General features: G+C 41.6%; 1 protein-coding gene across 1 annotated transcript in view; it reads right to left on the bottom strand.

The window, feature by feature from the left end:
- Positions 1-11,166, bottom strand: part of LOC145715262 (coiled-coil domain-containing protein 71L-like) — a 194,688-nt gene extending 183,522 nt beyond the window's left edge. The window contains exon 1 of the mRNA XM_081794932.1: positions 11,161-11,166. Coding sequence (XP_081651058.1) covers positions 11,161-11,166 — 6 coding nt within the window. The remainder of the gene's footprint in view (positions 1-11,160) is intronic.
- Positions 11,167-11,715: the final 549 nt, after the last annotated feature.

Below are 11,715 nucleotides of genomic sequence, written 5' to 3'. Positions count from 1 at the left end.
CCTGGCTGTGCCTCTAGGCCCGACCCCTGTCCCTCCTTTCCTGCTCTCTGAAGTGGACGCCCCCTGGGGCTTCCCTCTCCTCTCCACCTGCTCCCTCCTGAACTGCTTAGAGCATTTCTCCCGCAGAGACATTGTTCTCCTTTGGAGCCTGAACCCTGTGGAGTAAAGGTGGGCAGGAGAGCTGAAGATCAAGAATGTCTGTGAAGAATGAGGGTGACTTTTGAAGACATTGAGGCCGTGGAGATTGAGGCGGCAGAAGGATGCTGCCTACGACCATTTAGGAAGGCTGAAATGGGTCCCCTGAGCCCAGGGAAAGAGGCCACCATCCCCATTTCTGAGTGGCAGTGTCTATTGTTAGTGTGCTGGGGTCAGGTGCCTGCATCAGGCCCCGTGATGGGGAGGAGGAAGAAGAGAAGAATGTGTGTATAAATAGGCAGGTGCGTGAACATGTGTGCACAGACACCCACAGACACACACGGCATAATTGTATGCGTCAAGCTAGTGCTTTAAAGCCGTAGATCTTGCCTACTATTGCTTCAAATGTAAAGGTATCTGCACAGTTAGATGCAGAAATTCTACTTCTAGTTATGTGTCCTAAAGGGATACTTACGTATGTATGCGAAGATGGGCAGTCAACGATGTTTATCGTAGCACGGTTGTAATAGCCACCACCATGCCCCCTGATGCACAGGAGACTGGGCAAGTCCAGGTCAAATGAGATGAATAAGTACAAATAAGTAAGCTGTCAGTGATGAGGCAAAAGCTTTGACGCCAATACAAAATATCACCAAGCCCCATCACTTTGTGAAAGAAAACAAGGGACGTTTGCATGTTTGAAAAGCTGCTGGGGGTACGCATCCTTTTGTTGAAATTTCCACTACTTTAAAAAAAATTGTTATTATTTACTTATTTCTGTGAGAGATACAGAGACAGAGTGCGAGTGGGAGAGGGGCAGAGAGGGAGGGAGACACGGAATCCGAGGCAGGTTCCAGGCTCTGAGCTGTCAGCACAGAGCCTGAAACGGGGCTCAAACCCACGAACCGTAAGATCGTGGCCTGAGCCAAAGTCAGATGCTTAGCTGACTAAGCCAGCCAGCCCCTCCAAATTTTCACTACTTTCTTGTAATTACGTAAGAATGTCCAGTTTTCTTAGGTAATTTAAAGTCACCTCTCCGATGGCAGAGATCGAGGGGATGGTTGGGGCTGATGTGAAGCCATGTGCACGCTCAGTGAGGAGATTCCCCAGAAGCTCTTTCTGTTGGTATTTTTTACAAGGAGGAGCTATGCAGGCTTTAGAAGCAAAATGGAGTAGATTCTTGCCTGTCTCCATATTTGAAGGAAACGTCTCTCCTTTATGAGGCTTCCCTCTGGGACACAGCCTGTCCTTTGGGTTTGAAAATCATTCAGCCTCCACAAGTTAGAGGCTCGTTCAGACAAAACTACCACACTCCTCGTGTTCCAAATCTCCTTGTCTGCTGGTTGTCCAGTGTACATCTTTGAACACTTACTAAGAATCGAGAACTAGGCTAGGAATAGAATATGAGCAAAATTAAACATGTCTTTGCCTGCAAAGACGCTGCAAATACGTGTTCATAGCACACGCAAAAAGCGTGCTATGGGAATGAGTCACGGAAGCTCTGAAGGGAGCCACCTGCACGGTTGTGTGGTCTGTGTACTGACCAAGGGTTTTCTCAAGAGGGTATAATGAGAGGGGATTGAAATCTAGCCCACACTTTGCTGACCAAACCCTGTGCCCTAATGTAGGTCTGTATCCACCTGCTGGGGGCACCACCATCCCTCCCCAAGCCATAAGTCCCCAGGGCTATGTTTGGCCAGAGGCAGCATCCTTCCTAAGCGTCTACCCAGAAGGGGAGTCGCAGATTAATGCTTCCACTATTATCTGTAGGCTAGATGTGTCTGTGGATATGGCCTCGTCGGGGATATCAGGGAGGGCTTCCTGGAGGACGTGACACATGCTCTCTGGATGAGGAATGAGAAGAGCTCTCCAGCCAAGAACGAGTGGAGGCCGAGGGTGGGAAAGGTCACGGTCCGTGTGGGTGATGGTGATGGGAGGGGCATAGCGGCAGACGCTGCTGAGCATCCCTGCCTCTGTTGTCTTTCGCACACTTGTGTGAGCATTCCGCATGACAGATGACTGGACACCGAGCTGCTGACTAAGAGCCCGCACTTTCTCCGAACGCAGCAGAAGTACACAGGACTTACCAGGAGCCTCACTGGTCCCCTGTGGAAGAGCTCATCCTGACCCCTGCTGGCCAGAGCCAAACCAAATTTCCCCACTGGCCTGAAACCTCATCGTCTTGTTCTTCCAGGGCATTCTAGTGAACAATTTATTTTATCTATTTTTAATTTTTTTTAATGTTTATGTATTTTTGAGAGAGAGAAAGAGACAGAGAGAGAGAGAGAGAGAGAGAGAGAGAGAGAGGGGAAGTGGGGGAGGGGCAGAGAGAGAAGGAGACACAGAATCCGAAGCAGGCTCCAGGCTCCGAGCTGTTGGCACAGAGCTGGACGCAAGGCTCGAACCCAGGAACCTGGAGATCATGACCTGAGCCAAAGTCGGATGCCTGACGGACTGTGCCATCCAGGTGCCCCTCAAAAACTTTTTTTTTTTAAAGCACCCTCTGAGGGGCGCCTGGGTGGCTCCGAAGGTTGAGCGTCCGGCTTCAACTCAGGTCATGATCTCGCAGTCAGTGAGTTCAAGGCCCGCGTGGGGCTCTGTGCTGACAGCTCAAAGCCTGGAGCCTGTTTCGGATTCTGTGTCTCCCTCTCTCTGACCCTCCCGTTCAGGCTCTGTCTCTCCCTGTGTCAAAAGTAAATAAAACGTAAATAAATAAATAAATAAATAAATAAATAAATAAATGCACCCTCTGAGCATGGCTTGTGGGCGCCTCTGGAAGTAAAAGAGAGGAACCCCCTTTGACCATCAGTTAAGTAGCTACAAGGAGGCGTCAGAAGGTCTCACTATGGAGAGGTGCAGATGGAAGTGTGGGGAGAGCTGGAGGCGCCTTCACATTCTACACAGTCAACCCCATTGGTGGGCGGAGACTTACTGTCCAGCTACAGGGCACATCAGAGGCACGAAGCCCGTGACTTGCCCAAGGTCGCAGAACTCTGCAGAAGTGCCTCCAGGGAGTTTGGGGGAGGACAGTTGTTCCTGGCTGTTTCTGCTCAATCACAGACACTCTTAATTTAGCTCCCTCCACGATGGGGTCCCCTGGGCATGATGTTTTCAAGTCTCACTGCACAAACAACTTTGTAAACTGATGGAATCCACCTCCCTTGTTTTATGCAGAAGAGTAACCAAGGGAACAGGGAAACGGAGGTTGTCAGTATCACAGGTGATTAGTGGCAGAGCCAGGGCCGGGACCCAGAATTGTTTAGAAGATGGAAGTTTTTGTACACTTGAGTTCTGAACCCTGGCTGCACATGAGAATTACCTTGGAAATGTTTTAAAAATTGCCATGTCTGGGCCCACTCTGCTCAATTGCATCAGAATCTTTAGGGTGACACGCACATTCGGTATCTACGAAAGCTTCCCAGGATATTCAAATGCACAGCTCTGACAACACTGCTGGGTAGAAACCTTCAATGGGAGGAATCTCAGGTCCTCTGGATGGAAAAGTAGCACTGCTGTCCTGCTGGACTATTCAGACGTTCTGTTTCTACTTGTGACAGTTTTGGTAGGTTGTGTTTTCTTTTTCATCTAAGTTGTCAAATTTATTGACATAAAACCATTTAAACATTTCCTTGTCCATTTATTTATTTATTTATTTATTTATTTATTTATTTATTTATTTATTTATTTATTCATTCATTCATTCATTCATTCATTCATTTATTTTATTGACGTGTTTTATTTTTTATTTTTATTTTTTTTTAAATTTACATCCAAATTGGTTAGCATATAGTGCAACAATGATTTCAGGAGTAGATTCCTTAGCACCCCTTACCTGTTTAGCCCATCCCCCCTCCCACTGCCCCTCCCGTAACCCTCAGTTTGTTCTCCATATTTATGAATCTCTTCGGTTTTGTCCCCCTCCCTGTTTTTATATTATTTTTGTTTCCCTACCCTTATGTTCATCTCTTTTGTCTCTTAAAGTCCTCATATGATTGAAGTCATATGATTTTTGTCTTTCTCTGACTAATTTCACTTAGCATAATATCCTCCAGTTCCATCCACGTAGTTGCAGGTGGCAAGATTTCACTCTTTTTGACTGTCAAGTAATGCTCCATTGTGTGTATGTGTGTGTGTGTATGTATATATATTTATATTTATATTCATATATATATATATATAATATATTATATATATATTTAATATATATTATATTAAATATATATAATATAATATAATATATATTATATTATATATATTTAATATATATTATATAACACTTCTTTATCCATTCATCCATCGATGGATATTTGGACTCTTCCCTTGTCTTTTCAATGTCTGTAGGGTCTGTAAGGATGTACATATTTTTATTCCTTATGTCAATAACTTATGTTCTCTTTCTCTCTCTCTTTTTAAAATTAACACAGTATTGGGCACTTGGGTGGGTAAGTCGGTGAGCATCCGAGTCTTGATTTTGGCTTAGGTCATGATCCCAGGGTCGTGGGATCAAGACCCGTAGTGAGATCCACACTGAGCCTGGAGCCTGCTTAAGGTTTTCTTTCTCTCTCCTCTCTCCTCTCCCCCCTCCTGCACTCACGCTCTGTTTCTCTCTCTAAAATTAAAAACTAAATAAATAAAAGTTAAATTAAAATAAATTAATACAGTATTATTAGGGGGGTCTAGCAATTTTATTACTCTTTCCAAAGAAAAACTTTTCAATTTGTTAAAATTCTTTCTGCTTTTGTCTATTTCCTATTTTACTAATTATTGCTGTCCTACTTATAATTTCCTCAGGTAAGTCAATTGATTTCCTTAGTTACTCCGCATTGGTCCCCTCCCACCAACACTTGGCAACCACTAATCAATCTACTTTCTGTTTCTGTAGATTTTATTATTCTGGACATTTCATATGATAGTCATAGAAAATGTGGCCTTTTCTTTTACATAATTTTTTCAGGGTCCATCCATGTTGTTGTAGCCCTGCATTCCTTCATTAGCCCTTCAGTTCTTTTTATGTTCCACTGTATGGAAATCACACTTTATCTTCTGATATGTTGATGGACATCTCAGATTGTTTCCACTTTTTGGCGATCATGAGTAATGCTTCTAGGAAAATTTGTGTACAAGTTTTTGTGTGGAAATATGTTTTCCATTTTCTTAGACATACTTTGGAGTGCAATTAATTGCTTGTGTCATTAGGAACTCTATGTTTAACATTTTGAGAAAAATGTCAAAAGGTTTTCCAAAATGGCAGCGGTTCCATTTTACAATCACATAGCAAAGTCTGATCGTTCCAATTTTGCCATATCCTTGCCCAGGCTTGTGATGTTGTCTTCTTCCTTTTAGCCATCCTAGTGGGTGTAGAGTGTTATATCATTCAAAATACTCTGTTTCACTTGTGATTTATTCCTTGGTCTCTGGCTTGTTTCAAAGTGTGTTCTCCAATTTATAAGATTTTAGAGTTTTTATCAGGTTATTGATTGACATTAATTTCTCTTTTAAATATAATTTATTGTCAATTAGGCTAGCATACAGTGTGTATACAGTGTGCTCTTGGCTTCGGGAGTAGATTCCCATGATTCGTTGCTTACGTACAACACCCAGTGCTCATCCCAACAAGTGCCCTCCTCAATGCCCATCACCCATTTCTCCCCCACTCCCCAGCAACCCTCAGTTTGTTCTCTCTATTTAAGAGTCTCTTATGGTTTGCCTCCCTCTGTTTGAAATTATTTTTCCCCTTCCCTCCCCCATGGTTTTCTGTTAAGTTTCTCAAGTTCCTCACATGAGTGAAAACATATGCTGCTTTCTGTGACTGACTTATTTCACTCAGCATCATACCCTCCAGTTCCATCCACGTGGCTGCAAATGGCAGGATTTCATTCTTTCTCATTGCCAAGTCGTATCCCTTTGTGTATATAAACCACATCTTTATCCATGATTGACATTAATTTCTCACCTAATTCCAGTGTGGTTAGAGAACCTACACTATATGCTTTAATTCTTTTGAAATGTATATATTTAAAAATTATATAAATGGAATAATTCACTATATAGCATTTTGAAATTAGATTCTTTTACTTAATGATATGCATTTGAATTCTTCCTGTGTTGCACGTGTCAATAGTTTCCTATTGCTGAGTAGTTTTCCATTGTGTACATAAACCACAATTTATTCATCTATTTGGGTTGCTTAACAGTTTTGACTCTAAGGAATAAAGCATATATGTAGAACTCTTTATGTGGACACACAGTTTCATTTTTCTTAAAAACCTAGAAATGGAATTGTTGGGTCATTGATTGAATGCATGTTTATACTAAATTCACAAGGAATTTTCTAACATAGCTGACATGCTTTCCATTCCACTGGCAACATTTAAGAATTTCATGTATTCCAACACTCTACAAAATTCGAAATTCTCAGTCTTTCTGTTTGGTGCTATTATGTTAGTTGTGCACTGGTATCTCGTTGTGGTTTTAATTTTCACTATCTCTAGTGATCAATACTGTTGAATGTTCTTTTACCTGTGTCTTTAACCATATACATGTTCTTTGGTGAATTACCTGTTTGTGTCCTTTATTGCTTGTTTAATCTTGTTATTATTGAATTGTAAGTATTCTTTACATATTCTGGAAACAAATAATTTGTCAGGTAAAAGTTTTGGAAATCCTTCCTCCCACTCTGTGGCTTGGCTTACATTTTATTTTCCTAATAGTGGTCTTATGAAAGCAATGTTCTTAATTCTGATAAAGCCCAATATATCTTTTTAAATTAAAAATTGTATTTGAGATACATGTACATTTGAGATTGTAAGAAATAACACAGTTGTCAGAAATAATACAGAGAAGTCCTGTGTACCCTATACTAAGTTTCCACCAAAGGCAACACTTTGCAAAAATATACTTCAATATAACCACCTAGATATTGACATTGGTATAACCAAGGTACAGAACATTTACATCCACAGGGATCCCTCATGTTGCCCTGATGTTGCTACAGGCACTTTTCTTTTTCTACCTCCACCTGCTTAACTTAACCCTGGAAACCACCAATGTGTTCTCTATTTCTATAATTTTGTTATTTTGAGACTGTTATATAAATGGAATCATACAGTATGTAGCTATTTTGAGATGAGCTTTATTGCACTCAGAGTAAATCTCTTGAGATTAATCCCAAGGAGTTGCTAGTATTCCTTTTTTTATTTCCCAGTAATATTCCATGGTATGGATATACCACAGTTAGTTTAACAATTAACCCACTGAAGGATATTTAGGTAACTTCCCATTTTTGACTGTTGCTAATAAAGCTATAAATTGTGTCTATAAGTATCTACATGAACATAAGTTTAGAATTATTTCCTGGGAGTATTGTTGCTCGATCTTTGATAATTCCATCACTAATTTTAAAAGAAACTTTCTAATTATTTTCCAGAGTAACTCCACCATTTTAAATTCCCACCAGCAATGTAGGAACAATTCAGTTTCTCCAAATCTTTACTAGCTTTTGGTGTACTCACTATTTTTAAAATTTCTGTTGTGTTGATGGTGTGGATTTCAGTATGCTTTTAATTTCCATTTCCTTAGTGGAAAAGAGGTTGAACATTGTTTCATGGGCTGATATGACATCTTTGTATCCTATTTAGTGAGATGTCTGTTCCTATCTTTTGCTCAGCTTTTAATTGGATTTTTTAAATCCAATTGGATTTTCACAGATTCTGTATATAGTTTAAAATAAGGCTTTTGTTGGAAATATAATTTGAAAATATGTGTCCCAGTCTCTAATTTGTCATTTTGTTATCTTGACAGGGCCTTTTGAAGAGCAAAGTGGTTAATTTGGATGAAGTCCACCAAATTATACTGGTGTCCAGATCTTTGCTTAACCCTAAATCCCCAAGTGTTTGTCCCCTACTATAGTTCTTCAAGTTTTAGTTTTGTGCTTTATATTTTTTACCCACGATTCATTTTTATTCATTTCTGTGTAAGTGATGTGAATCAGGTCGAGTTTCAGATTCTGTGCTATTGTTGTTGTGTATTTTCCTCCGCGTGTGTTACAAACACCACGCCTCAGTGTTGTTATTCTTCTCTAAGGAGCTAAAAGTCTCTTAAAGAGACTTGAGTAATGAGTAAATATATATTTTCTCACTTATTCCCCACTTGTGGTCTTCATTAGTTTTCACGTAAATCCCTGTTTCCATCTATTATCATTTCCCTCGTTCCCGAAGAACTTCCTTTACTATTTCGTGTACCAGGTCTGCTCATCACAAATCCTTTCAGCCTTCCTTTTACACATAAAGTGTCTTTATTCCAGCTTCACTTTTGAAATATACGTTTGTTCTGATTAGTATCCTAAGTGGACAGGCTTGTATTTGTTTTCCCTCAGTGGAAATGCTCTCTGCCGTCTTCTTCCCTGGGGTCTTTAGACTTACCTTTGTTCCTGTTTATGGAATGTTTCTTTGTTCCCTGAATGCTTTTTTTTTTTTTTTTTTTTTTTTTTTGCTTTTGAAAATATCTTGTGTCTTTTTCTCAACTTAGTATGTTTTTAATTATTTATTTTTTAAGTTTTTAAGTGTTTATTTATTTATGAGAGAGACAGAGACAGAGCGTGAGCAGAGGAGGGGAAGACAGAGAGGGAGACACAGAATTGGAAGCAGGCTTCAGTTTCTGAGCTGTCGGCACAGAGCCCGACACGGGGCTTGAATTCCCAAATGGTGAGATCATGACCTGAGCTTAAGTCGGATGCTCAACCAACTGAGCCACCCAGGTGTCCCATCAACTGGGTGTGTTTTTAAAGATTCTACCACAATCTGTACATTTATCTGAAGTTTTCTCTTTTTCATTCCTAGATAACATCCCCATCTCTGAACCTGTGCTCTTTGTTAACTACAACTTAGACGATGAACCTCTGAGCTATTTTTAGTCTAGAATCTCTGATTGCTTTTAAGATTTTTCTCTCCATCACTGGTTTTGAAGAAATTAGTTATGCTGTACCTTTGTGTGGTTTTCATGTTTCTTGTGCTTCAGGGCCATTGAGATTCTTCCATCTGGGAGTTTATAGTTTTCATCCAATTTAGAAAATTTTCACCATCATTTCTTCAAATATTTTTCTCTTCGAACTGCTTCTTATTCTAGGCTCTTAAAATTATTAGGTAGCTAAATACTCCATTTTATGTTTTGAATGTTTTTAGTCCCTGTGTTTCATTCTTCAGAGCTGGTATCACTGTGTCTTCTGGGTCACTGATTTTTTTTCTTCTGTGACATCTACTTTGCCACCCACACATGTGTCACATGTTGACCCTGTTTTCATGAAATCCATAGTCTGGTCAAGGAGACCCAATTCTCTTGCCCATTTTGATGTGAGTTTTCTTTCTTCCTTCCCCTGTAATCTTCTGAATACGGAACCTTTAACTTTGAAAGCATATGTTCCCCCTTAATAAATCAGCCAACTGGTTCTTCTAAGACAGAGAGAAGGTTTCTTTGTAACATCGTAATAATGAATGTGGCAAAAAGTATCATTGCTTCATTTTTAATGTTTATTTAGTATTTACAGAGAGAGAGAGACAGACAGAGAGAGAGAGAGAGAGAGAGAGAGAGAGAGAGAGAGAAACCAAGGCAGGCTCCAGGCTCTGAGCTGTAAGCACAAAGCCTGTCAAACTCAAAACTGAGATCATGACCTGAGCTGAAGTCTGACACTTAACCAAGTGAGCCACCCAGGGACCTTGTCATTGTTTCTACACTGAAGTACCTTCCTCTTCACCACAGTTACCTTCCTTGTATGAACCTGCTTCAAATTCTGTGCCTCTCTCTCTCTGCCCCTCCTCCCACTTGCTCTCTCTCTCTCTCTCTCTCTCTATCTATCTCAAAAATAAATTAAAAAAAAACATTAAAGAAAAAGATGCATAAATTCTAGGAATCTAATGAACAACATAGTGATTACAGTTAAGGTACTATACTGTACACTTGAAATTTGCTAAGAGACTAGGTCTTAAGTGTCCTCGCCTCACACACGTGATCCTAATCGTGAGATGTTGGGGTTTTTAGCCACCTTGACTGTGGTGATCATTTCACAATATATCCGGCATTAAACCAACAGAGTGCACCCCTTGAAAATAAGGCACAGTATGTATTTCAATAAAACAGCCTGGTGTGGCACGAGGGAGGCAGAGAGCCTAGAGGAGACTGTCAGGGGGGCGTAAAGGGAGATTGGAAGCAGGCAGAAGGCCCTTACTATGTTGTTCCAGAAAGCGTGGCCAGCATCGTTGCTCATAGAAAACAGAAAATGGTTAGTGCAGTTTTTTTACCAAGTGAGTTTTCAGGCCGTGTGTTCACAGGAACCCTCATGTTTTTTTTTTTTTTTTCCAGCTGACTGTAGTCAGAGGAGCGAAGGAAGAGATGAGCTTTTAAAATAATTTATCAGATGGAGAGGAATCGGGACACGGTGGGTCCCACATTCAGTACTTTCTCATCCCAGCCCTCTCAGAGAGCCCACAAATCTCAACTCAAGCTATAGCTTCCAGGGAAACCAAACCCGGGAGTCTGTTGTTCAAAATCATGGTGTAAAGAAACAGCCAGGGATCTGACTTTAAAATTTCCTTGGGGACGCAGAAAGATTAAAGACCCTTTGCACAGACCACGGCCTCCCAGACCCTCCCTTTTGGACTGTCATGTCCCCAGCCACCCCCAGGGCATCGTAACCAGGCCACCTCAGCTCAGATTTCCAGGCATGGCTTCTGTCAAATGGCATGAACTCCAATAAGTTTCACAAAAGATGTGTAGGGTATTGAAGAGCATTCTGTGCACAGAAATGCTGCCCACGAGGACTAATGGGAAAAGACACAGTGAAAAAAAAAAAGAAAAGAAGGTTTTGAATCCCAAACATGTTGGCTCAGGAAGCAAACAGAGAAACCAGCTGCTGTAGATGTGAGCTATATATTCATGCCAGGGAGAGACAGTTGGGAGGTCTGCACTGGGAGCCCGCGGGCAGAGCCAGGGACTGGGGACAGCCACTGAAGGCAGCAGGACCGGGCAGCTTACCTCCATGGCCCGCCACATCACCCGATTAACAAGAACGTCGCAGATGGGGTGGTGGCCCCGTGCCTCCTGTGGGCACGATCAGGGGTCTTTGCAAAGAGAGCTGGACCAGAGGAGTGATCCAAGAGCAGCCTGATCCAAAGCTGGACCTGATTTGAGGTCAGGGTCCTGGCCTCCAGCTTGAGCCTAATGCATGATAACAGCTTTCGACAGGTATGGGGGACAGTGCGTGGATTTGGCGTGTGGGAGGAATATACGTAATTTGTGACCTGAGGAACGACCACAGGGGTTTCGAGACAAGGCCCCAAATTCTTCATTTCTCCCATTAGTCAGTGGAGGGGTCTGACGCCCCTTTCCTTTTCACGTGGGTGGTCGAGGACCTTGCTGGTCGTTAATGGAATACAGCCAGGGTTGACACTGAGGCCCGTTTAGGAAAGTGAATAGAGCATCCCTGCCGTCTATCGGGTTACTCACTCTTAGAACCAAGTTGCTTTCCTGCAAGCCTGGCTTTGCAGAACACAAGTGCGGACCTTCCCCCAAAGAGCCCTTGCTGAGATT

Source organism: Panthera onca, assembly GCF_046562875.1.
Source record: "Panthera onca isolate mPanOnc1 chromosome Y unlocalized genomic scaffold, mPanOnc1 haplotype 2 h2.ChrY_unloc_2, whole genome shotgun sequence".
Taxonomy (NCBI): domain Eukaryota; kingdom Metazoa; phylum Chordata; class Mammalia; order Carnivora; family Felidae; genus Panthera; species Panthera onca.
Note: the sequence above shows the minus strand (reverse complement) of the source record. Positions and strands in the feature narration are given on the sequence as shown.